The sequence below is a fragment of the Cuculus canorus genome, chromosome 5, assembly GCF_017976375.1.
Source record: "Cuculus canorus isolate bCucCan1 chromosome 5, bCucCan1.pri, whole genome shotgun sequence".
Taxonomy (NCBI): Eukaryota; Metazoa; Chordata; class Aves; order Cuculiformes; family Cuculidae; genus Cuculus; species Cuculus canorus.
Window position 1 is genome coordinate 29,441,457 of NC_071405.1, and position 26,841 is coordinate 29,468,297.

At 42.0% G+C, this 26,841-nt stretch overlaps 2 protein-coding genes across 3 annotated transcripts in view; both read left to right on the forward strand.

Annotated features, from left to right (window-relative positions):
• The window catches only part of PPP2R5C (protein phosphatase 2 regulatory subunit B'gamma), an 85,804-nt gene extending 76,552 nt beyond the window's left edge, over positions 1-9,252 (forward strand). Inside the window, exon 16 of one of the 2 annotated variants that reach the window (XM_054067835.1) lies at positions 2,610-9,251. In XM_054067835.1, the coding sequence (XP_053923810.1) occupies positions 2,610-2,741 (132 nt within the window). In that variant the 3' untranslated portion in view covers positions 2,742-9,251. Of the gene's footprint in view, positions 1-2,609 lie in introns of both variants that reach the window. The other variant, XM_009559147.2, reaches the window with a different exon arrangement.
• Positions 9,253-11,741: 2,489 nt separating this feature from the next.
• The window catches only part of DYNC1H1 (dynein cytoplasmic 1 heavy chain 1), a 46,439-nt gene continuing 31,339 nt past the window's right edge, over positions 11,742-26,841 (forward strand). Inside the window, exons 1-21 of the mRNA XM_054069084.1 lie at positions 11,742-12,037; positions 15,796-15,883; positions 16,459-16,632; positions 16,855-17,110; positions 17,987-18,173; positions 18,352-18,623; positions 18,729-18,956; positions 19,453-20,529; positions 20,809-20,988; positions 21,570-21,719; positions 21,972-22,118; positions 22,260-22,400; positions 22,545-22,721; positions 22,832-22,942; positions 23,025-23,144; positions 23,692-23,931; positions 24,456-24,611; positions 24,933-25,046; positions 25,675-25,785; positions 25,866-26,075; positions 26,484-26,630. Coding sequence (XP_053925059.1) covers positions 11,773-12,037; positions 15,796-15,883; positions 16,459-16,632; positions 16,855-17,110; positions 17,987-18,173; positions 18,352-18,623; positions 18,729-18,956; positions 19,453-20,529; positions 20,809-20,988; positions 21,570-21,719; positions 21,972-22,118; positions 22,260-22,400; positions 22,545-22,721; positions 22,832-22,942; positions 23,025-23,144; positions 23,692-23,931; positions 24,456-24,611; positions 24,933-25,046; positions 25,675-25,785; positions 25,866-26,075; positions 26,484-26,630 — 4,551 coding nt within the window. The 5' untranslated portion in view covers positions 11,742-11,772. The remainder of the gene's footprint in view (positions 12,038-15,795; positions 15,884-16,458; positions 16,633-16,854; positions 17,111-17,986; positions 18,174-18,351; positions 18,624-18,728; positions 18,957-19,452; positions 20,530-20,808; positions 20,989-21,569; positions 21,720-21,971; positions 22,119-22,259; positions 22,401-22,544; positions 22,722-22,831; positions 22,943-23,024; positions 23,145-23,691; positions 23,932-24,455; positions 24,612-24,932; positions 25,047-25,674; positions 25,786-25,865; positions 26,076-26,483; positions 26,631-26,841) is intronic.

Genomic DNA, 26,841 nt, shown 5'->3' on the forward strand with positions numbered 1-26,841 from the left:
CTGCCATGTTCCACTGCAGGGCCAGGACTCACAAGGTCATTTCAGTCTTTTTATCTTTAGCTAATGCTTAATTATCTCCAAGTATTTTTAATTTAACTTTAGTTAAGTGGAACCAGAATCTTGACCTTCAAACTAGAGATTTGAACTTGGAGCTGATAGAAAATGGACAGGTGCCAGGGAACATTGCAGTATTACTAAGATCTCTGGTAGGAATATCGGTGGTGTGAATATCTCTAAATCCAGCAAAGTTTAAGACCAAGGAAATGATCTGGAGCTGAAAAACTCATTGAGATGGGAAATATTTTGTTAATTTGAACCACTGTATCAAACAAGAAATACAATAAAAATAAACATATGTTCAACCTAACCTCCTACATTACTTTCTTAAAATTCTGGTGTTGTCATCCTGCAAGATTATATTTTTATGTATTATTTGTACGGTGGCATTTTGGTTGAAAGTTGAACTCAAAGGAATTGCTGGAATGCCTCCAAGAGGTGCTTGGTGACTGCTGTATTTTAAACACTGATCTATGGAGTGGAGTCCTGTGCGTTACATGTAAATCTTGGCTGAACTGCATGCTGATCCAGGGCAATGAATGGCGGTAGCATTCCTATTCAGGGACCGGTTTGAGCTTGTTAGTGAGGAGCTTTATTAAAGCTTCATTTAGAGTTTCATTTCTGCCTTTCTTCAGACCTTGCATCACTTAGCCAGGCCCACATGATGGGGAGAGGGTTCTCCTTTCACTGGCCCCAGAGTCTAGAGCCAGTTCTCGTGGAGAAAGGGACAGATAAGTTTATTGAAGAAAAACAAGTACAGCTTAATCTTGGAGTTGTGTTGATTGTAGTGGCTGTCTTTTACCATGCTACTTCCTAGCACATTAACCATTTTCTCAAGGTTTATGAGACCTTGCTTCACTTTCCATCCCCACCAGAGGGAATTAAAACTCCTACCTCCTGTCAGTGCTCTAACATTAGTTATAGAGGAGAAGCAGCCGAAGTATGACTCTATACTAGTAGTTGGGTTAAGCAGTTAAGAAGAAGGTACCTGGTCCCAAATGCTGGAGGTGTTTGGTGAGATGGGCCAGGATTATACAATACAAAATCTGCAAGCAGTAAATAGCAGCCTGAACCAAGGTCTTACCTTCTTTTCTACCAAGAATTCAGCTTCAAGAGTTATAATGATGGAGCTACACACAGTTTCGTTGATAGTGTTCCTGCTGGAAAATGACTACATAGCATTCCTATGGATGAGCTTGGTTTTCCCCTCTCCCCCCGAGATTGTTAGGATTGGGGATTAAAGAAGTAATGCTAATGGAAATGTAACAAATTGTGAACTAAGAAACAAATAGTAAACTACTGAAACTTGGGTTGAAGCTGTTCAAGCATTCTTTACCCACCTCTCCAAGTGCACACTTTCCTGCTTTTCCTTGCTCAGAAAGTGTGCAGAGAGTAAATTAGAAGGCTATAAACCTGTTTTTACAATGATAAAGATCCTATCCTAGCAGAGCTAATAGAATGATTTGAAGCAGGAATTCTTACTATTAGAAAAATTCTTAAAAGTCTGTGAGAAGTGTGAAGCTTGCAAGAGGGTCGATAAGGCTGATTCGCCAGGCAGAACAAGGATTAAGGATTTACGGTGTAACAGAAAGCAAGCTAGGTTGTATTCTTGTGTCAGTCTTTGAGAGGACACTGGAAAGACAATTCTGTATCACTTGCTAAGTACCATCTGATGCTAAAACAAGATGGTATTGCAGTTAGTAGTTTTTTTAAAAAAAGGCAAATCACAAGGACAGCTTATTTTTAAAACAGAACTGCAGAAGCAAGGAACTGTGCAAAGATCTGTACAGTTGAATTGAAAGTAAGGTTTATGCCAGAGGCTAGCAAAGTAGCAGAAGACAGACTGTATGGACTGTAGAGGTGATGGAATGAAGGAGGAAAGTAGTTGCGGAATTTCTTTCCACACCAGACTATGTGAGCATTTTTAGTAAATACTCTTTACTACAATAAAATTTGCCCACCAGGACTTACTGACTTGTTGAATAAGCTAGTAAATCAATGGCTAAGTAAAAGCAAGTCGGCTTTTATAAGGACTTTTTTATAGAAGAACTTAAAATGAACATCACTGAAACAGGCAGATTGGGATAGGACAGACATGGGAAGCATATAGAGACACCATTATATAGTTTAAAGATACTTTGATAGGAATGCTGTCTTATTTTGAGAGAACATAAGAATAAATAAAATAATACAGCAGAACGTTAAATTTGGATATATGAATAACTAAAATCTTTTACCTTACATATAGAGGCATATGAAATGAAAATAAATGAGGTGATGGATGCTAGTTTCATTTTTTAATGTTATAAAATTATATTTGTGGTAGTAATGTCGTGATTTCTTATAGCTTAGAATTTGATAGTTGTTTCTCATTTTCCCTCTTAGTAAAAAAACTGGTTTCAGGACTTAACTGGATGGCTGGTGAGGTAAAGAGTAGAAATTACAAACTTTTTCCCGTATGTTTTTAATTTCTTTTCCTATAGGTGAACATACTGATCTGCAAGAAATACTTTTAGTTGTTCAGTAATTAATATTTTCTATTTTTATTTCAGGCACAGAAAGATCAGAAAAAAGATCGTCCTCTTGTGCGACGCAAGTCAGAACTGCCTCAGGATATCTATACCATGAAAGCCTTGGAATCACATTGCAGAGCTGATGAATTAATATCCCACGATGGGCATTAAACTATTACAGTGAAATATTTTGGAGGAAAAGGTTGTTGGGTTTTTTTTTGGACTCAGTTCTACAGTAGAACTTACTTTTTTGTGCCATACCAATCAGTTACACACAAAGTCAAAGCTTTCTTCGACCCAGTTCTGTAGGCAATAACTTTACTAGAGTATGCAGCTCAAGATCAGTAGTTCAAACAATGGTAAATTACCCAATGCAGAATATTGGGTTGACCATAAGTCAAGTGGACACAATTTCCTGGAGGAAATTTCCTGGAGGTGTTATCATAGTACCAGCTAGCTGATAACATGCAGGTTTAATTGTTGTGTTTGAGAAGAGCATTGTATAAACTCATTCCATCTAAATAAGCGAATGACCAATAGTTGGTACTGATGATAAATGTGTGTTTTCAAAAGTAAAATTGTTTCCAATTGAAGTATTAATCTTTTTCTAGGATTTCTCAACTTTACTGCTGTTTCCACATTATTGCTGTCTTGTAATATATCAGCAGTTTTGAAAACACACAGTTATTCTTTCCTATTCCAAAACATGGCTTACAAACTGGTAACTTTCATGACAATCCTCAATCATCATTCCTTTCTAAGAATTCTGTAAATTTATTTCTCCTTTACTTAGGATAAAGATATATATCTATATATACCATGTCCTAATGCTTTATGTATATTTAAAGCCATATTTTCCAGTCTTCAGTGTATAATACTGCACCAATGTTCTAGATAGGAACTGGTAGAAGAATTTTTCCTAAAATGAAAATCTGTTTACTATGACTGGGAACAGACTGAATATAAAATTTCATTTAAGTTTTTTTCAAGTCAGTAAAATACTCTTTCACTGTTTTCTCCCTTATCTGAGCTATTAATACTCAGCATTTTTCTTGGGCTCTAGGAGTTCAATATTCTGTGGCAGATATTACGTGCGATTTCAGTTGCATCAGTTTTTATCTGAAAGATGAACTTAATCTTTCAGGAAACACAGCATCACAAGCTTATTGAAATAAGAAAGAACAGACCCTTCAATTCCATTGTTTCTTTTTAAACGAGTCTAAGAGCTGAGGAGATAGTGACCGTAATTTTACCGTGAAAATATTTTTGTTGTTGTTGTAAAGAGCACATGTGCTGCAAATACACCTCACAAGTGACTGAAAATGCATCTGAGTTGCTGATGATCTTCAAATGCTGCTATATATTCCACAAGATTACTTGCATGTAATGAGCTTTTTGTTGTAGATGGAAAAGCACGGGAGGAAAATACCTTTAAAAATATAGTGCTTTGTCTTCAATATTTGATTTCTCTCAGGGTGGCCAGTATTTTGACTTACTTATCCTGCTTACAAGCTGTTTTAAAATGTGTTCTGCTATTCTAAATGAGTGATTAGTTTCTTTTGTCTCTGGCAGGAACATGATATAACTTAATGTTTAATGTCTTGATGCATAAAGAGATAAAAATGTGGCTTCTTTCAAACTAGTTTTGGTTTACTTTTTAAGGAAGTATAACATCTCTTGCATCCATGAAAAGAAAAAATTGCGCAAAGCAGACATTCATAGTAAACTTGTGCAGATGTAGTGCTTGCTGTTTGTTGGTTGCATTCAACATTCGATTCCCAGTATTTGTTGTCTATTGGAAGAAAATTGTGGGTGGTAAATATTGGCTTACAACAACTAAATTTAGAGACCAACCCAACCTTTTAAGTGGAATGTCCACTGTGTCTGAACATTTCCTGTAAAACTTGAAAAAGAATATGCTTTACCATTAGGATTATTACATCAGTTTAAAGATGCCTTCTCCTTTTGAGGGAAAAAGGGTGCTTTTTTAATTGTGTAAAGCAATGTCGATGTATTTTGATATACCATTGTTTGAACTTCCATCTTTAGCTGGTAGATTATCAGTTACCTTTGATTTCAGGTGTTCGGTATGTTTGTACAAGAGGTTGCTGAAAGGAATTATTCTTATGTTACCCAAGGGAAAAAAAAACAAAACAAACCTGTATATCAATGTTTGATTGATTGTGTGATGCTCAACGTATAAGGACATCTTTCACCATCTAGATTTTATTTCTGTTCTTTATTGAAGATAAACACTCACCAAAAAGGGAAATACTACGGTATTTTTAAAGACTTAAAGTTCACCATGAATTCCTATTTGAAGTTCTGGGCCACTGAGCATTCGCTTAGGCAGTTTTCCAAAACCTGTCACCTCTAATGGTTTAGCATGTTTATTATTGATATTTATATGCTTCTTATAATCCTGTACTAAACCATTCTAAAACTAATACATCCAAAAATAAAAAGATAAATTAAAGTAGCATTTTGGTGACTGTTGTTCTTCATAAAGTTCTGTGTCTGATGCCTTCCCCCATTTTCCAAAATTACACCTGTACATCAGGAATGTCAAAAGTAATATTACAAGTGTCTTTTTAGTGTGGCTTTAGTATGGCTTCATTTTAATATTGTACATACGTTGTACCTTGTTTTATGGTAATAAGTAATAAAAATGTAGACTTCATATTTTGTACAGAATTGTCCTATGTACAGAATAAAAGGTTCCTAGAAACAGCAAAAATAGGTAAGTGGCACAATTATTTTTCATTAGACTATCTGTAACATTATGCGTTAGTAGAATGTTAAGTTCAAATGTACCTACATATTTTTTAACATTTTGTAATTCAATTTTTTTTGTTCTGGCATTGTTTCTGAAGAACTTCATACACCTGCCATTTAATATGCTTTTATCTAATTTTAAAACTTTAAAAAAAAATGGTGTATTATATGGACAAATAAAGAACATGTGAATTTTACTTGTTCATCATGAAACTAAATTTAGCACAGGGCATCGGGGTGGGGTGTTCAGATTATCATTGTTTACAGAATCAGCTGGGCAAATTAATTCCATAAATTTCACAAAGGAAAAAAATGATGGAAAGGCCATTAATAAAAAAATGGGAATTGTGAATATTTAGTAGAAAAAGCAGACATAAGTTTTAAAACAACTATCAGTACTGAAAGGAGTTTGATAAATGTCACACACAGAAATAGGAAAGATGCACCTTTCATACCATCGTATTTTCCCCTGTAACAGTCTCTATTGACAGACTTCAAGCAAAGAAGCCATAAAATGAGCTATTAAAGTGTCATAGGTGATAGGTGGTCAGGTGGCGAGGATCTGAACATGCAATAGGTATTGTCTTCCCTCTGGAATCCATTAAAGTCCTCAAAAGAATGAAGGAAATTACTCATATAAAGCTGACTTTCAGTAAGTGATGAGCTAGGGGTGTTGCAAGCTGGGATCAGTATCTGACTCCTGACTCAAGTTATAAATGTAAGATTTGAGGTATAAATGAAACCTTTTGTGTACTGAAAGTTTTCTGCACAAGCTCAGAAGTAAACTTATCCTACGCACTTAATCATTAATCAAAAACTAGATATTGAAACAACAAAGGATTCAGTCATCCCACTTAAAAAATCTGGGTCAAACACCTCAAAATATAAAGTTTTAAAATATTGATATTAGTGACACTTTTTCTGTACGAATATCTTACTGAGTTGCGAGCGTGTTCAGGCAGTAAACTCTCATACTTTCTCTTCGAGGGTATTAACCTCAGGAGCTTTGACCAGCAGCCTTTTTCGGCACTGCTTGCTTGGTTTGGCTTTTTAGAAGTGAGGAGGGTGCCAGTGCAGCACAAGTGTGCTTGTCTCAGAGCTTTGTTGGTTTGCTTTGCGGAAACTATTTTAGTACCTCAGAAATGTTACTTGTAGGACAACGCCCGATCCCTGGAGGTGTTCAAGGCCAGGTTGGATGGGGCCTTGGGCAGCCTGATCTAGTGGGACGTGTCCCTGCCCATCACAGGGGGGTTGGAACTGCATGGTCTTGTAAGATCCCTTCCAACACAAACCATTCTATGAATTCCACGTGACCCAGGGTATTGGTCTGATCCCATTATGGACCACTCCCCTAGAAGTGGAGCACTCTGCTCCTTGAATCTTGTCTTTAACCGTAGATAATGATTGTGGAGACTCAGACTGCATATAGCTGATTAAGAAATGCCATTCTAATTGCCATATCATTGTCTCCCTGGATGATAGTTTCATTTATATAATGAGACATGGCTTGAGCCGTCTTTATACAATAAAACTTTGATGTAGTTAAAAGCTTGAAAAATTTCCCAAGGGAGGATTTACTGTGGAGCTAAAGATAATTCCTCCCTCATGTAACTGAGGAGCAGCACAGCTGCAGCTGGCTTTCTCTGAACCCAGTCGTACAGGGACTGAGTTTACTCCTGCAGGAGCAGAAGACAGTACACGCAACATGAAGCTTTGTAAGCATCAACCCCGTGGTGTTCAGGGGAGAGGGCTTCCACTGTTGTCACAAAAGGGATAGGGTATTTGTGTGCTCTGCTTCAGGCTGGTTTAGGCATTTTTGTCATCCAGAAGACCACGTAAGATCGTTCATGCTAGTGCTAAGGCCTTTCGGTAGTAATTTTTCTAGTACCCTGGCTGTAGAATTAGAGATACCAGAGGATCAGAATGGGAAAACAAGTGGTTTGCTCTGAGTGCTTGTTTGGGTTTTCTTGTTTTGGGTTTGTTGGGTTTGGGTAGGTTTTTTTTTGTCTCAAATACTACTAAATTATTATTAGATATAGGGAAAATACATTTTTTTTTTTGTATGCTACAGTTGTTTCCTTTATAACTTACGCAAAAGGCATTTGTCAGGAGCAAGTCTTCTCTGTCTGGACAAGTCCTAGTAACCATTCTGATTCTCTGAAATACTTCTTTTTATTTAGGCTATAGGGGAAATGTGTAATGCGGGCAATCTTGCCTCTTGGGTGGTTGATTTCAATGACCTTTTGCATACCTGTGAGAAGGAACAGGTCCTTTGTGTACCCAGGAAAAGGACATTCATAATTAAGTAGATGTAGATCAAAGCAAGCTATTTTTCACCCTGAGTGAGCAAGCTAAAGCTTTTTCTCTCCACAGGTTTTAACTGAACATGAAAACTTGCGCATAAAGTTTGCTTATCTTGTCTTTGCTTCCATTTCCTTTAACTTAACTTACATCATCTCCCCCTTGCCCTCTGACACAGCAGATAAAGCTGAAGTGATTAAAGGAATACTACGCATCTTGCCTACCTTGGCTTTTATTTACAAATACCTTGCATGTAAGTATTAGAATCCTAGATTTGTTCTTTATTTTATAAAGTCTTGTCACACATGGAGTAGTTCTGGGTTTAAAACCTACGAGAACATGAGACTTGCTGAAGGTATTTTTGTCCATGCTTTCTCTGCATTTCAGCAGCAATGTGGATAAATAATTACTTGAATTCTTATTTCCAGTTTCTGTCCTGCTTTCTTCTCTTTACTTCCATGGCTTACTTTCCTTATTCTTTCCTGGCAGCAATTTTACCATAACGAAATACCGTCTCTTGCTTTGCAAGACACAAAAATTGTGACATTTTGTTGCAGCAGATGATGGCTGTTTTAGAAGAATAAGCACACTAGGACTTTGAAGTGTAGTTTGAGCTAACCTCTTCAGAGATGCCAGGTTAAACTTGAGACATATCTAGGTTGCTTAAGAGTATTATCAGCACCCTTTTAACTAATATCTTGAAGGCCAGGATGTTTATTTAACCTCTGGTTTTGGATGCTTGGCTTGTACTGACACTTACTACATGGATGTAAGAAGTACATAATTCTCCCCAGCTAGAAAGCAGCCAGACAGGACCAGAGATGGAGTAGCCTTGGTGGAGTTCAGACAGCCTAGCAAAGAATAGCCCTTTTTTTCATATGAAATCATGGAATGGTTTGGGTAGGATGGGACCTATAAAGGTCATCCAGTCCAACCTTCCCTGCAGTGAGCAGGCAGGGACACCTTCCACTGGATCAGGTTGCTTGGAGCCCTGCCCAACCTGACCTTGAATGTTTCTGGGGATGGGGCATCCACCACCTCTGGGCAACCTGTTCCAGTGTTTCACCACCCTCATTGTAAAAATATTTTTTCCTTATATCTAGTCTGACTCTATCCTCTTTTAGTCTAAAACCATTACTGCTTGTCTCATTGCAGCAGCCTCTGCTAAAAAGTTTGTCCCTGTCTTTCCTGTTAGCCCCCTTTAAGTATTGAAAAAGGTGCAATAAGGTCTCCCCAGAGCCTTCTCTTCTCCAGGTTGAACAACTCCTGACTGCCACGACTTGTTAAATATCATGGGAGAGTGGCTTGGCAACCACATCTGCCAATTCCCTCAGGACTCTGGGATGCATCTCATCCAGTCCCATACACTTGGCTATGTTCAGGTTCCTCAGGAGGTTGTGAAGCTGATCTCTTACGGGGAAAGGACTTTGCTCCCCCTGTTCCTGCCTTGCAGTTTGTCCACTCAAGGGGTGCAGGAAGAGAGGTTGCCAGGCTGAGACTGAGGCAGAGAAGTTGTTGAGTACATGTAATCCTAAAACATGACCTGCATGTAGATTATAGGGTGCGTGCAAGAATGGACTTTGGGAAATGGCAATAGGTGATGTTGTATTAAACACTATTTCAGTAACAATCTGTAAATAGATCATTCAGATGAATATCTACCACTATTTTTCTTCATCAAAAATAATATATCTAACAAGAAGAAAAAAACTAAAATTTTGGCTGAAAACTAAATGGTTTTGAGTTTTCATTAAATCGCCTGTATGGGTTCTGGTGCTTGTGGCTGAAACTTGGTTACTGAACAGATAGTTTTCTTCCAGGTAAGAAGATTTGAGCTTTCTATTACTTAAAGATATCAGTGTTTTTTTGAATTAAACTAGATTCCTGAACTTAGGAACCTACATAGGCATGCTTTTTCCCCATTAGAAATGCAGGAGCTGGGGTATGTGGCTGGGCCTTCCGGATTCTTAGTATCCCAGCTGGACATACACGCTTTAATGCCAATTTAGGCTTCTATAGTGGCTCACAGGTCAAGACTTCCTGTATGAGGCAGGATATTCTATCCCAGCTTCTTTATTTCTTGGGCAGTACGTCTGAGCAGATCCCTGGGCGGTTCTGGTATATCTATCCAAAGAAATGCATGTGGGCTTCAGAGGCAGTTTTGTATGGTTGGTTTCTTTTTCGGGCAACATCCCGATGTCTGCCTCCATATGAACAAAAACTGGAGTTTTCGGTCACCCAGCGACCCCAGTGCACTTCTGGAAGTCAGTGGAGTTGCTCTGGAACTTGGCTGCCACCTCTCCTCTCCCAGGCACATTCCAATAGCAGCCAGGACCAGGGGAGAGAAGGGATTGGTTTGAACAAGGAGGAACAGGATTGTCCATCTCGGGAGCTGTGAGCTAAACTCATCCAACATCTTAGATCAAACATACACACCAGGATGTGGCAGCTGTAAAAGAGCATTAAGGATTTTTAAAACAGATTCTGATGGAAAAGGCCCTTTCTCAGCACTGTGCTTTCCAGTCCCTCCCTCCCTTCTTTATATCCTATAGTCTTGGGAAACGGTCTCACAGGAGAGTGGGGTTAGTGGTTCTGATGCTGAATTCATGGAACCAAATAGCAGGGCCAGCTGGAGGAGCAGCCAAGGAAAGAGGGTTGAGCCTTGCTCTTCACTGCAGAGAAGCCATGCTTCATTTGCCCCGGGTGGTGGCAAGCTGGCCTTCCACCTTCTTCACTGAAAAATGTAATTTGTACCATCTGTTCTTATGGCTTCTGGGTTTATTTTTAACATGAAAGACATTTTTCTGCTTTGGATGAATGAGCCCTGGGGCTTTATCTTCCTGCAGAGAGTGCAGGGATAGGATGAGGGGTGATAGTTTAAAGCTGAAAGGGGAGAATTAAATTAGACATTAGGAAGAATTTTTTTCCTCTGTGGGTGGTGAGGCACTGGAACAGGTTGCCCAGAGAAGTCATGGATGCCCCATCCCTAGAGGTGTTCAACGTCAGGCTGGATGAGACTTCAAGTATCCTGACCTAGCGGAAGCCTGTGACACGGGGCTTGGAACTGTATCAGGTTGCTCATAGCTTCATCCCGCCTGGCCTTGAACCCCATTCCTGGAGGTGTTCAAGGTGAGGCTGGATGAGGCTTTGAGCAACCTGATCCGGGGGCAGGTGTCCCTGCCCATGGCAGGGGGGTGGGACCGGATGATCTTTAGGATCCATTCCACCCCAAACCATTCTATGATTCTGTACTGGGGCGGCAGTAGCCGAGTACATCTGTCCCGGGCTGTGCTGCCAGGGAGCTGGGGGCGGGAGGCAGGGAGCCCCGCTCCTGTTCCCTCGCTGCTCTGCTGCCGCCCTTCCGGAAGAACCTTCTCGAGTAAAACACTCTTAAATTCGGGGGGGAAAGAGGGATGCGGCCGCCACTGCCTGTGCGGGGCTGCAGGGTCCGTCCCGCTCCAGCTCCCGCATTGCCGAAAGCACTGCTTTTGCCCCGGGCGCTGCGGGGCCCGAGCCGTTCCAGCTCCCTCACTGCGGGGAAGCACCGCCTTTACCCCGGTGCCGAAGGTATCGCCCTTCCCCGCGAGCTGCGGGACCTGCTCCGGCTCCCGCACTGTCAGAAGGCACCGCCTTTCCCCTGGGCGCTGCGGGACCCGAGCTGCTTCAGCTCCCGCAGTGTAGGAAAGCACCACCTTTTCCCTCTCGCTGCGGAACCTGATCTATTCCAGCTCCCGTAGTGCAGGGAGGCACCGCTTTTCTCTTGAGCGCTGCGGGACCCGAGCCGCTCTGGCTCCCGCACTGCAGGGAAGCACCGCCGTTCCCCTTTCGCTGCGGAACCTGATCTGTCCCGCTTCCCGCACTGCCGGGAGACACCGCCGTCCCCTTCTCACTGCAAGACCGACCCGACCCGCCCTGGCTCCCGCAGTGCGGGGAGGAGCCGCCCCACCCCTGGGCGCTGAGAGCCCCAATCCGCTGGGGCTCCGCCCTGCCCGCGGCCCCGCCCTGTCGCTGCGGCGCTGCCGGGGCGGCTCCGTGCCGGTCTCCGCCCCCCGAGCCGGCGCCGCGGCGGCTCCTCCCGCCCTTCCCAGCCGCCCCGGCGTGGAGCGAGGAGCGTTCAGGTCCCGGCATGTCCGACTCCGGCGGGGGCGGCGGCCCCGGCGGCGAGGAGGGCGGCATGGAGGTGCCGGGCTCGGCGGTGCAGAACGTGGCCGACGTGTCGGTGCTGCAGAAGCACCTGCGCAAGCTGGTGCCGCTGCTGCTGGAGGACGGCGGGGAGGCCCCGGCGGCGCTGGAGGCGGCGCTGGAGGAGAAGGGCGCGCTGGAGCATATGCGCAAGTTCCTCTCCGACCCGCAGGTGCACACGGTGCTGGTCGAGCGCTCCACCCTCAAAGGTGAGGACGCGGCAAAATGGCGTCTGCCCGCAGCCTTCGCCGGTGAAGGCGGGGGGAGGGGGGGCAGCTGCACTGATGGGGGACGCGCGCACCGTCCGTGCATAGTCAGTCTCCTCTGGGTGAGGGCGCTCCGTCCGCCCGCGGCCTCGGCGAGGTGGGAGGGGAGCGCGCCCCGTCCGCAGCCTCCGCGGGGGGAGGGCGCGCGCGCGCGCGCTCCGCCGGCAGCCGCCGCCCTGTAGCGGGAGGGGACGGCCGCACTGAGCGGCAGTGGGAGGGGACCGCCGGCTCCGGCCGCCCGCGGCCTTCTCAGGGCGGGGGAGACGCCGCCCTTCCGCGGCCCTGCCGCAGCTCCCCCCGCCTTTGGCCGCTCGTGGCGGGCGCTCGGCAGCAGCCGGTCCTGCTTGGAGAGGCCGGGAATGGCTCCTCGGGAGGCTGGAGGCTCCTCCCACTGCGGCCTCCCCGGCTGGGGAAGAGCCCTGCTGCTGGGCGAGGCGGAGAGCCCGAACCGAACCGAATCGAACCGTGGGGGGAGCGCGCCAGCGCTGGATCAGCCTGTGAAGAACGCTGTTCCGCGATTAATTAAGCGAGGCTCCCAAATTCATTAATCGGGATGTGGGCCTTGCGGTGTCTTTGTTCTCCGTGCTGCTGGGAGCGGTGCTGGGAGCCTCCATCTGCGGCTGAGGTGCCTCCCTAGCCAGAGGAACGGCTTTGTCGCTGACACTGCCCTTACCGACACCATTTATTCTAAAAATTACGTATATTGTCAGTAAATCTGCAGGTGGAGACTTCTTGATGCAGAATCCAGTGTAATAAACAATAAAATCTAACAAGGCTCCACTATTAATACAGATTTCATAGAATCATAGAATAATTTGGGTTGGAAGGGACCTTAGAGATCATCCAGTTCCAACCCCCCTGCCATGGGCAGGGACACCTCCCACTAGATCAGGCTGCCCAAGGCCCCATCCAGCCTGGCCTTGGAACGCCTCCAGGGATGGGGCAGCCACAGCTTCCCTGGGCAACCTGTGCCAGTGTCTCACCACCCTCGTCATGAAGCAATTCCTCCTTATGTCTAGTCTAAATCTGTCCCTCTCCAGTTTATACCCATTGTCCCTCATTCTGTCCCTACAAGCCTTTATGAACAGTCCCTCTAGCTTTCCTGTAGTCCCTTCAGGTACTGGAAGGTCGCTATAAGATCTCTGAGCCTTCTCTTCTCCAGGCTGAACAAGACCAACTCTCTTAGCCTGTCTTTGTATGGGAAGTGCTTCAGCAAATAAGATTTGTATTATTAAAAGTACCTAGATTGGTACTATATGGAGTAAAGTAATAGATTCGTACTATTAAACAAGACCTTTAGGCTGCATACAGCTGCTGACCTGCCAGTCTGAGCTTGCAGAATCTCTGCATTAAACTTCTGAATCTCCACTCCTAGTGTGCTGCTGGATCAGTCCCTATAGATGTGTGTCAGATCTCAACGCAGTTGTACTTCACTTTGGGTTATTTAACGTATCAGCAGGCACGGTGTAAGGTACTGGATATGTGCCCTGCAGTTGCTGCACACGGAGGAAAACATCAAAAAGGCTCTTCCCCTCAAGTGTGAATTTAAGATGTGGTTTAAAATATTGTCTTTGTTTATCTTATCCCTGTTTCTGCTGATTATTCTCTCCCTTCCAAAGTCTGAGACGTCTTTATCAGCAAGGGTAACTGTAGAATTTTCTAGAGGGAGAAAAAAAACCTCTGACAATCTTTATCAGTTCATGATACAGTGTTTAACGAGACTTAAAGAAAATCGATTGGATGTTAATAGGCTGTGCAGATGATTTCTAAATCTATCTTATGTCTGGCTCATGAGGTTGATTATCCTTAATTTGGGCTGTAAGGAAAGAAAGATAGTGGTGATGAGTTTGCTCCAGGCTTGTTGCATAGATTTTATGTTTATGGTTAAAAACGAATTGAGACATTTATTGCATGTTTTAGAAGATGAATGCTCGTTTACGGTGGACAGAAGGTATTTTGCCAGTGTCATCTGGCTTAAAGAGCAGTTATCTGGGGAGAATGGGTCTTCTGTTTGACTGCCTGTGTTCAAACATAACAGAGAACTTTCAGCAGAATATGGAGATCTTGTTTTCTCTGACACTATTAAAAATAGTATTATTATTGAAGCTTGTATATGGACTGGATAGCATAAAGGAAATCACTGATTACAGATACAATGGAACAGAAGCCATATTTCTGACTGATGAAAACTGCTGTGTGGTGTCGCTAGGTACGCAGCCTGCCAGCGGCTCTCATACGGGTCCTGTGGTATCTGGTGCTGCATTGTTCTGTGACCAGGCTTCTGATGCTTGAGGTCACGAATGTGACATCCTGAAGCTGTATCCCCTAGGAAGGGCCAAATGAAATTGGAGCAGGACAAGAGTCTGCTGTAACGTGCTTAGTTCAGAGTGAGTTCTCCAACAGGGAGTAGCCTCTTGCACTGAAATCACCGCATTGCAGCACAACTGCCTGCAATTACGTCATCTGCGATACATTGGCTGAGTACTTCTAATGGCTTGAGTTTTTGTTTTGTCAGGAGTGATTTTTTTTAGAGACTTAATTACGGAACCATTTAAAAAAAAAAAAAGAGCCTGAAAATACAAAGCAACCTATAAAAGAAAAAAGCAGCTGTTAGATGTTCTCACTTGTTATCTTGGTAGCATATTTCTACAAATAAAAGCATATTAAATATTGCAGAAGATTTTTCTCTGCTTGATAACCAGAATGTGGGTTATAATTTGCTTGTTGTAATATTTTATCTTTTTTTATACTAACCTAGAAAAGATAATGGATTTATGTAAAATAACAATGCACCCACTCTGAATTTGAAGGATATTGCAAAGCTATATTTAATTTGATCTGTGTTGCATAAGTTACTGTAGAAATGAAAGGTTAGAAAATAGTCTGGTAATCACAGAATGGTTTGGGTAGGACGGGACATTTAAAGGTCACCGAGTCTATCCCCCCCTGCAGTGAGCCAGGACACCTTCCACTGGATCCAGGTTGCTCAGAGCCCTATCCAACCTCACTTTGAATGTTTGCAGGGATGGGGTATCTACCACCACTCTGGGCAACCTGTTGCAGGATTTCATCACCCTCATTATAAAAAAATTTCTTCCTTATATCTAGTTTGAATCTACCCTCTTTTAGTTTGAAAACATTACCCTTTGTCCTATCAGAAGGGGGCCTGCTAAAGAGTTTGTTCCCATCTCTCCTGTAGCCTCCTTTAAGTACTGGAAGGCTGCTATAAGGTTTCCTTGGATCCTTCTCCAGGCTGAACAACCCCAACTTTCTCTGCATTCCCTTATGTGGGTGTGCTCCAGCCCTCTGATCATTTTTGTGACCTTCCTCTGGAGTAGCTTCAACAGATCTATGACCTGCTTATGTTGGTGGCCCTAAAGCTGCAGGCAGTGCTCCAGGTGAGGTCTTGTGAGAGCAGAGTAGAGCGGCAGAATCACCTCCCTGAACCTGCTGGCCACGCTTCTTTTGGTGCAGCCCAGGATATGGTTGGCTTTCTCGGCTGTGCCTGCACATTGTCAACTCATGCCCAGCTTTTCATCCATCAGTACCCTCAAGTCCTTGGCAGGGCAGCTTTCAGTCCCCTCATGCCCCAGCCTGTGTTGATACTGGAGAGTGCCTGAACTCGGGTGCAAGAGGTGGGTGAGAGAGGGGGCAAATGCCTTAGAAACAAAATATTTCTTACATACCGTATTTTTTTTCAGAGGACGTGGGAGATGAAGGAGAAGAGGAAAAAGAGTTCATTTCCTACAGTATCAGCACTGACATTCATTATGGAATAAAATCAAACAGGTGAGTTGAAAAAATAGATCTTAATATTTCTACCCTATGAATGTGAAACCTACAACAGCAGATTTACCTAGTATACCTACTAGTTTACCTCCAGTTTACCTAGTGCTTCATGTGGTGTGGCAGTAGCTTTTCAAGGTGGAGGCTCTGATAGAACAAGGATGTGTCATGTGGCTGGAAGGAATGGACTTAGGACTTCTAGCTCTGAGGTTATAGAAGCAAAATCTTATTTGGCATACGTGCAAATGTGACATATGCAACTTGGGTTTAGTAATCTTCAGTTATGTTTGACTCATATACAGTAAGGTAGTACAAATACGTTTGACTCAGAAGCTTCATAAGATGCGTGCCTTAGTGTGCCCATACTGCAAAGTCCGTATTGGTAGCTGTTTGTCTGATTACTGAAATATAAATATGTATTTATTGGAAGGCTTGAGTTCAAATCTCTTAGAAGAAAAATGATAAAGTGTGATGATGCAAGTTTGCTTTTGACTCCGTGACCTAAACTTGCAGTCATATTAAAGCTATGCTAACTGGTGCTTCAAATGTTTATTTGGTAACTTTGCTCTGTTCTGCAGCCTGGCGTTCATTAAGCGCACAGCAGTGATTGATGCCGACAAACCAGTGTCTTCCCAGCTGAGAGTTCTCACTCTCAGTGAAGATTCTCCGTATGAAACCTTACACTCTTTCATTAGCAATGCGGTTGCTCCATTCTTCAAGTCCTATATCAGAGAATCTGGCAAAGCAGACAGGTAATTCCATGGAAATACGGCAGTTCTCTGCTACTGAGTTAAAGTAGGTGTTTAATGGAAAAGAACAGTGACTGTTCAAGGCAAGTCATGTGAAACTGTTTTTAAGCACACAGCTTTGTGTGATGCTGTTGATGGGTCTGCGGAACTAGTTCAGATGGCTTAAATGTGTTGTGTATGGGTTTTGTTTTGTCGTCTTATATGAAAACATCTATGTTTTTTCAGGGATGGAGATAAGATGGCACCTTCAGTTGAGAAAAAAATTGCAGAACTTGAAATGGGCCTCTTGCATCTGCAGCAGAATATTGAAATTCCAGAGATTAGTCTGCCTATTCATGCAACCATTACCAATGTTGCCAAGCAATGTTATGAACGTGGGGAAAAACCAAAAGTTACAGATTTTGGTGAGAAGGCAGAGGATCCGTTATTCCTCAATCAGCTCCAATCTGGAGTCAACCGATGGATTAGAGAAATACAAAAGGTAAAAAAATCCCCAAGGACTGGACTATAAGAACTTCTGTGTATCTTCTTCGCGGTTCAACGAGTAAAATACTGCTCCATGCAAGACACTCTGAAGTCTCAGACCAGGTTTCTGAGTCACCAGAGATGCTAATCTAAGTAAGACTAATGTGTCATTCTAGATTAGACCAAGCCCCGTCTAAATGTGTGTGTAGTCTAAATTGTTTTGCAAATAGTTGAGAGCATGACTGTTTTATCTCTGTTGTAATAGACTTAAGTAACTGGCAGTAGCTTTGTGAATTTTCAACTACTCTTCCAGTCTTTACAGCAGATTGAGAGAAACAGGTCTTGGTTTGTTCTGTTATTTCCCCAGGTATATCCAGAACAGTTTTGTCAGTCATGTCTTGTAATCTCTTGTACCTTTGCCTGTTATTTTTGGAAAGAACTCTGCCACTCTTCTGCTGTCACTCAGAAATAGCATCACAGATACTAGACTGGGGTTTTTTTCCTCCATAGTCATAGTAAATACCTCTTGCTCATGGAACAATGATAACTTTTCTTACTCTAGAGAATAAAGTGCTTTCTTGCTTGCCTGACTTATGTGTCAATAACCAGAATACAGTGGACAGGCGACCTTTTTAGGCTACGCTGAAGATATTATACAGAGCTCCTAAAACCAACCTTTAGGACCACTTGAATTAAACCTTGACTGTTGTTGTGCTGCAGTTTCTACACTTCTCACAGAATAAGTGCCAAAACTGTCTGATGTTTGATTATTAAAACCTAGTAGATTTTACGTGTTTGTGTAATATTTGGTGATAGAGAAAGTTTTTACAGTTGAAGCACATAAATTAAATGCTTTTCTCCCTCCCTTCTCTTTCTCTCTATTACTTTGAAGGTGACCAAACTAGATAGAGATCCTGCATCAGGCACTGCATTGCAGGAGATAAGCTTCTGGTTAAATTTGGAACGGGCTCTGTATCGCATTCAGGAAAAACGTGAGAGTCCAGAAGTTCTTCTCACTTTGGATATTCTGAAGCATGGCAAACGTTTTCATGCGACTGTCAGCTTCGATACAGACACAGGTAAAATATCTGTTCAATACAATTTTTCACAAATATCCTGCAGAAGTTCAGCTCTTGGGAAACTTGAACATAGTGGTACAAAGAACAGTGCTGTTAGAGTAACCTTGGTCTAATTAAAACTGTAGATTTGATTAATGAAATGAAAAGTTATATCCAAAATATTATCTGTTATATTTAGGTCTAAAACAGGCTCTGGAAACTGTGAATGACTATAATCCACTGATGAAAGACTTTCCTCTGAATGACTTGCTGTCTGCTACTGAGCTGGACAAAATAAGGCAGGCCCTTGTTGCAATATTTACCCATTTGAGAAAAATCAGAAACACAAAATACCCAATCCAAAGGGCGTTGCGTTTGGTGGAGGCTATTTCGAGAGATCTGAGCTCTCAGCTTCTTAAAGTGTTGGGAACCAGAAAACTGATGCATGTTGCCTATGAGGAATTTGAAAAGGTATGTTCAGGGTTTTGCAATACTTGTGGCTCTGTTTTTGCATTGAGTTGAGTTTCAGGAAGTATTTCTTCTGGGAGCTAAAGTTCGTATTCTGAAACTCCACAGGTAATGGTTGCATGCTTTGAAGTATTCCAAACCTGGGATGATGAATATGAGAAGCTACAAGTTCTGCTGAGAGATATTGTGAAAAGAAAAAGGGAAGAGAACCTGAAGATGGTGTGGCGTATCAATCCTGCTCATAGGAAACTCCAAGGTCGTCTTGATCAAATGAGGAAATTCAGACGTCAGCACGAGCAACTGAGGGCAGTTATCGTGAGAGTCTTGCGACCTCAGGTAATATTCTTGGTCATTATCAGACAGAAAATCTACGTGGCTTCTTCAAGAGCGTTTGCTGTTCTTTTAAAAAGTCACCAACACAAAACTAATGTACTATTCAGGTTCACTCTGTTTCCAAAACCAGTCTAGTTTTGAACCCTTGCTAATAGGCTTAGCTTTAATTCTGACTTAAGCCACATAATACGTGACCATGCTTATGTTAATAGACACAGAAAGTCCAGACATGACAGAGAGGAGATTACTGAGCGTAAATATTTGAGCTTGGCTAAACCACAGTGGAAAATGAGATTACGTTGCACAGTAGTGGAAGTTTGTAAAGTAACTGTGTTGCCCCATTCCTAGTGGAACTTAAATCTGAACCATGACTGAAAGTTTGTTAAGGATTTTGGACTACTTTCTAGGATTTTTGCGATGCTAGTTAGAACAGACTGTGTTTAGCTATTTGTAGGTAAACCTTGAAGTGTTCATCTCACTAAACTGTGATTTAATACAGGTAACTGCTGTTGCCCAGCAAAATCAAGGAGAGGTACCTGAACCACAGGATATGAAAGTAGCAGAAGTCCTTTTTGATGCTGCGGATGCTAATGCGATTGAAGAAGTCAATCTTGCTTATGAGAATGTTAAGGAAGTAGATGGGTTAGATGTTTCCAAAGAAGGTACAGAAGCCTGGGAAGCAGCAATGAAACGTTACGATGAAAGAATTGATAGAGTTGAAACAAGAATAACTGCCCGTTTGAGAGACCAGCTTGGTACAGCAAAGAATGCAAATGAAATGTTCAGAATCTTCTCTCGCTTTAATGCCTTGTTTGTCAGACCTCACATTCGTGGTGCCATTCGTGAATATCAAACACAATTGATCCAACGCGTAAAAGATGATATTGAGTCTCTTCACGACAAATTTAAAGTACAGTACCCACAGAGTCAAGCTTGTAAAATGAGTCATGTTCGTGACTTGCCTCCTGTGTCTGGGTCCATAATTTGGGCAAAACAGATTGACAGACAGCTCACTGCTTACATGAAGCGTGTTGAGGATGTCCTTGGCAAAGGTTGGGAGAACCATGTGGAAGGTCAGAAGCTAAAGCAGGATGGAGATAGCTTTCGCATGAAGCTCAACACTCAGGAGATCTTTGATGACTGGGCAAGAAAAGTTCAGCAACGCAATCTTGGCGTCTCTGGTCGTATTTTCACCATTGAAAGCACTCGTGTTAGAGGTCGAACTGGAAACGTCCTGAAACTGAAAGTCAACTTCCTCCCAGAAATAATTACACTTTCAAAAGAAGTTCGAAACCTGAAGTGGCTTGGTTTCCGTGTTCCACTAGCAATTGTCAACAAAGCTCATCAAGCAAACCAGCTCTACCCGTTTGCTATTTCTCTCATTGAAAGTGTCCGTACGTATGAACGAACATGTGAGAAAGTAGAAGAGCGCAATACTATCTCACTTCTTGTTGCTGGCTTGAAGAAAGAGGTGCAGGCTTTGATTGCAGAAGGAATTGCACTCGTGTGGGAATCATACAAACTCGATCCATATGTACAGCGCTTAGCTGAGACTGTCTTCAGTTTCCAGGAAAAGGTTTGTTTTATCTTGCACATTCTACAAAATTTTTATCTTTAATGTGTGGTTAACAAAAAGTGGAATTGGATAGCCGATGGCTTGCTCTGTAGCTCTTTGGTTAAGTAGCTGTTTAAGTTGGCACAAACAGGCCAGCTGAATGAATCTTTGGGTACTACTGAAATTGGTAGGCTTGGCTGCATGCAAATAAAGAAGAGTGACTAACCATTACTGCGTAATTATTGTTGCTTCTGTCTAACCTGTCAAGCTAAACATCCCATTTTTCCTGTACCATTTTAGGTGGATGATCTGCTCATTATTGAAGAGAAAATAGACTTGGAAGTGAGATCGTTAGAAACATGCATGTACGACCACAAAACTTTCTCTGAAATCTTGAACAGGGTCCAGAAGGCTGTGGATGACCTGAATCTTCATTCATATTCAAATTTGCCAATCTGGGTCAACAAGTTGGACATGGAGGTAGGATTGAGATCAAGGAGTATTATATATCAAGGAGTATTAGAGGAAACATTTTAATTAGGTGCAAAGTGTTTTCTGGTGATGCTCTTCACAGTCACACAGGGAAAATTATGTTTCCCCATTCTCTGAAAATTCCAGTGCATTTTCAGTATGCAGAAGATGCAAGACCTGTTCGTTTTTAGCTGTTGACTGTTGGGATCAATTAATTCAAGGGGAGTTTCTTTCTTCAAAGAAAGTTTGATACAGCTTGACTGCCTAGAAGATGCTGAGGAGCAAGGTAGATAAAGAGTGGTGGAAATTTGCTATGCCTTCTTATCGTTTGGTTCTGCCTCTTAAGTTTCAGGTTATGTGGCACGAGGCCAACTTCAAAGCAGTTAAAATTGTTCCGTTCCATTAAAGTCCATGAGGACAAGAGAAGCTTTCAATTGATATTTAGTGAAAATTTACCAAAACTCTTAAGACTCTTAAATTACTTAGTAAAAGAGCACTTGGTTCTTTGAGGTGCTGTAGTGTGCGTGGTGTCAGGATGTAAGTCGTGGGTAAATATGCAGCTTTTTCTTCAAATGTGACTTTTTCTTTAGATTGAAAGAATTCTGGGAGTTCGTTTGCAAGCTGGACTGAGGGCCTGGACCCAAGTTCTTCTTGGACAAGCAGATGACAAAGCAGAAGTTGACATGGATACAGATGCTCCTCAAGTGAGCCATAAGCCTGGTGGTGAACCCAAGATCAAAGTAAGTTTGGTGTTTTTTCATTGTTTCATTCGTTATTGTCTTAATGCAATAGATCTTAATGCAAGGCCTGCATATCTGAGCATTATATGGGAGATGTATCTTTTGCATCTAGTTTTGGAGGAAGGCTTGCCTCCTACCATTTAAATGCAAGTTGATTTTTCAAAAGTGTGTGCAACTCCTTGAAGTTCAAAATCCTTGTCTGCACATAGTAGCATCTGCCAGTAAAACTGAGTCTCTTTCTTGTTTCTACAGAACATTGTACATGAACTAAGAATAACCAACCAAGTGATATACTTGAATCCACCAATTGAGGAGTGTAGATACAAACTTTATCAAGAAATGTTTTATTGGAAGATGGTAATCCTCTCACTACCAAGAATTCAAAGTCAGAGGTATCAGGTAAGCATAACGAAGCTAATATCAAAGTCTGAGCAGTTATGTTCACTTTGCAATTGTGCTCAGTATCTTAGTGTGTTGCTCTAGGACTGAATCTGAGTGCCCTAGAAATTAATGTTTATCACGTGTAATTGCGGTTCTCAGGTCGGAGTGCATTATGAGCTGTCTGAAGAAGAAAAATTCTACCGTAATGCATTGACAAGGATGCCTGATGGCCCTGCAGCTCTGGAGGAGTCGTACTCTGCTGTTATGGGAATTGTGACTGAGGTGGAGCAGTATGTCAAGGTCAGGAGACTGACACCATGTAGTGATGCTACACTAAAATATACATGGGCGTTTCTCTCAGTTTTCCCGGGGGTTGTAGAGGGACGTGTCATTTGGAGTATACTGGAGAAGTTCTGAACATTAATTATTAAATACCTCAATCAGGTTTGGCTGCAGTACCAGTGTCTGTGGGATATGCAAGCTGAAAACATATACAACCGTCTTGGAGAAGACCTGAATAAATGGCAAGCCCTTTTAGTTCAGATAAGAAAGGCAAGAGGAACGTTCGACAATGCAGAAACCAGGAAGGAATTTGGACCTGTCGTCATAGACTATGGCAAGGTAAGAAATAGTAATTATTGTTTGTGATAAACGCATTAAGTTTCAGAATGGGTTTGTAACAGAAAATAGCAAGGCTGACATTACTGTTCTGTAACTTTATTCAAATGTAGGTGCAGTCAAAGGTGAACTTGAAGTATGACTCATGGCACAAGGAAGTGCTCAGCAAATTTGGCCAAATGCTTGGTCAGAATATGACAGAGTTTCATTCACAAATTTCTAAGGTAAGACAAGTACAAATTCCAGTTTTTCACTTTCAGATCAACTGTTCTAGACTTCTAAAACACTGATTTGTGCCCTATACAGTCCCGTCAAGAACTGGAGCAGCATTCAGTGGACACTGCCAGCACATCAGATGCAGTGACGTTCATCACATACGTGCAGTCCTTGAAACGTAAAATCAAGCAGTTTGAAAAGCAAGTTGAGGTATGGTGTTTTGCTAATGATTCTTACTTCTGGACGTGTCGGGCTTATCTTTTCAGTTGCAGCTTCATGATATACAAGTTCTCTTGAGAACAAACTGCCTACGGCTACCTGAAAGGAGGTTGTGGAGAGGTGGGTGCTAGTCCCTTCCACCAGGTGATAGGTGATAGGACAAGGGGGAACGGCCTCAAGCTGCCCCAGGTGAGGTTCAGATTGGACATTAGGAAAAAATTTTCCACCAAAAGGTTTATTAGGCCCTAGCAGAGGCTGCACGGGGAGGTGGTTGAGTCATCATCCCTGGAGATATTTAAAAGACAGGTAGATTAGGTACTTAAGGATATGGTTTAGATATCCTAAATAGATAGGTATGGTTGGACTCTGATCTCGGAGGTCTTTTCCAACCTGGTGATTCTGTGATTCTAAACCTGAGCTTCATATCCTGAGGAATTCTATGCACTCTGTAGTAAGCGCTTGTTAAAATATGAGTATTCAGCCTTGCGACTTAAATTAATTCTGTTTTTTTTTAACTTACAACCACTGTCTCTTGTAGCTTTATCGCAATGGTCAGCGCTTGCTTGAGAAACAAAGGTTCCAGTTTCCATCTTCTTGGCTGTACATTGACAACATTGAAGGAGAATGGGGTGCCTTTAATGACATCATGCGTAGAAAAGATTCTGCCATTCAACAACAAGTAGCAAATTTGCAGATGAAAATAGTTCAAGAGGATCGCGCAGTAGAGAGCCGAACAACTGACTTGCTAACAGACTGGGAGAAAACAAAGCCTGTAACAGTAAGTGGTGATAAATACTCGTTCGGGAAATAGGTGGATTCTCTTCATTCAATAAGAAGGAAGCAGTTTATTTTCATGTTCTTTTGCAGTTTTTCATTTTCAGTCATGGTGGAAGTCTTTTTGAGGGTTTTGTAATAAGTTGCCAATGTGTTCATTTTGGGGGAGGTGAAGGTGGCCAAGAAGTTTACCCTTAAAATATAGGACTCTTAGGTGCAGAAAGGAAGACCACTGTAGTTGCTTTGGGTGAAAGAAGGGGTCTGTTGGAGACATGCATGTACAGGGGTTCAGAAGCAAGATGATTTTTGCCCCTCCCACGTTTTTTTTTCAGAAGTGATATTTAGTAAAGCAAAAAAATGGATGTAAAAGTGACATGATACTCTAGATTGGTACATAGCCTTATTGTCAGCAAAATAGAAATGGAAAAATGATGAGACAAACCAACATTTAACATTTAGTCTTGCTTTTAACTTAACTTTAATTTGTCTATAGGATTTTTGGATTAATGTATACCATGTAAACTTTAGGGAAACCTGCGTCCAGAAGAGGCTCTTCAAGCTCTTACCATTTATGAAGGAAAATTCGGTAGACTGAAGGATGATCGTGAGAAGTGCGCAAAGGCCAAGGAAGCTTTGGAACTAACAGATACAGGACTACTGAGTGGCAGTGAAGAGCGTGTCCAGGTACAACCGGCTCACACAGCTTCTTGTCTTCAGATAAAAAATGATTCAATTCTGTCTCTCCCGTAGAGGTGTACTAGTGTCAAGACGGTCTCTGCACTCATTCAGTTCTAGCCTTAAGAGATTGTCTTATTCTCCTGAAGCTGTTGTGTGACCCGAGATGGAAAAATCTCATCTGGGTCGCTTGCTATTGCAGTTCTGTTGAACTGGCAAGCTATCCAAAGGTTTTTGGCTTGGTAAAAGTATTCTGTTTAACTCACCCATGCTGATGACTTTGAAGAAATTGGGAATAAGTGCGGATGTTTGAGACTTTCTTTATTGTAGGTAGCCTTAGAAGAGTTGCAAGATCTCAAGGGCGTCTGGTCTGAACTCTCCAAAGTCTGGGAACAGATTGATCAAATGAAAGAACAACCCTGGGTTTCAGTACAGCCTCGCAAGGTACTTCACTTCTCTAACATTCACAAACAATGTAACTACCACAAGTATATGCAACTTGGGAATTACAGCTCTTGAAACAGACATACTCTATTATCACGTTCCAGATCATTTTCAGTGTTTAGGTATCTTTTTCAGTATCTTGTGAGCATGATTTTTCTCATGCTAAACTATAAAGAATTCATAGGGCTTGTCACAACTTAAGTGACAACTTAAGTTGTCACAACTTAAGTGATTTCATAAGGGATTTAGGCAATTCCAGTGGATTTGACATTGAGATAGACTGCATCTACAGGGAAGAAACTGCTGTCTTTAAATAGGCTGTTGGCCCTCATTAGTGAAACTTCCGTAATTTTTAGCTTAATGCTCAGGAGGTAGAGAGTGGTAGGGACACTAAGCCATGAACTGCCTGTGACAATACTAATGTCATACATCTTAATGAGACCTATAGATGTCTAGCTATAGAGTAACCAGGTCTTCTGCAAATAAATGTGGCACTAGGAGGGCTGTACTGTCAATAATCTCATTTGTAACAGGTTTCTGTAAAAATAAATAGACAACTTCAGATGCTTACAACTACATGCACAGCGCTTGCAGAGAAAGATCTCATTGCTTTTTATGTTGCTGACAGCTTCGTCAAAACTTAGATGGTCTGCTGAACCAGCTGAAGAACTTCCCTGCCCGCTTGCGACAGTATGCCTCCTATGAGTACGTTCAGAGACTTCTGAAGGGTTATATGAAGGTAAGTTATACCCATTTCTAAAATGCGTGTATTTTATGGTTGAAGTTCAAGGATGTAACTTGCTTTCTTGTCTTCTGCAGATAAACATGTTAGTTATTGAACTGAAATCTGAGGCACTTAAGGATCGTCACTGGAAACAGCTGATGAAGAGACTTCACGTTAACTGGGTTGTCTCAGAGTTGACCTTGGGTCAGATCTGGGATGTTGATCTACAGAGGAATGAAGCAATCGTCAAAGACGTACTGCTCGTGGCTCAGGGAGAGATGGCTTTGGAAGAGTTCTTGAAACAGGCTAGTATCAGTTCTTGTATGTATGTACCTGATATAAGTTGGAGCCTTGCTGTGGTGTGACAGACACTTGCGTAGTAAACTTGTCAATCTAAGGTGTTGATAGAATTGCTGAGGCATTGTGGAATATTGTTTTGGGGAACAACTTAAAGCTGTGTAAGTTTCCTCTGATGAAACTTGGATTATTTGGGAAAACAGTCCTTGATAATGACTGCAAAGACCCTGCCTTCTTAAAAGTTTTACCTGACTGTGTCATGTTCTCAATATTTTTAACAAAAGACCGGTCTTAAACCCAGAATCTTTGGGTATAGAAAGTAAAATCTGATTACTGTAATAATGTTCTACTTTGTAACTATGTATGTCAGAGCAGAAATTATAGATGTCATATCTTAAAACACTTTTTTTCTTTAGATAAGAGAAGTGTGGAACACTTATGAACTGGACTTGGTCAATTACCAGAACAAATGTCGTTTGATTCGTGGATGGGATGATCTTTTCAACAAAGTAAAGGAGCACATTAACAGTGTGTCTGCTATGAAGCTATCGCCATACTACAAGGTAAAATGGAGAACAAAGCTGAAGGATCTTCATGTAATTTTGCCTTCCCATCTTGTTTAGTTTATATATTTCTCAGCACGAACTATACTCACTGTTCAAGTTGACAGACAGTTAATTGCACATGCATACTTTGTAACTCAAACAACTGTTTCCACTAATAATTACTAGCAGTCTAACTCCCGATACTGTTAAAGTGAATATTAATGCAGCA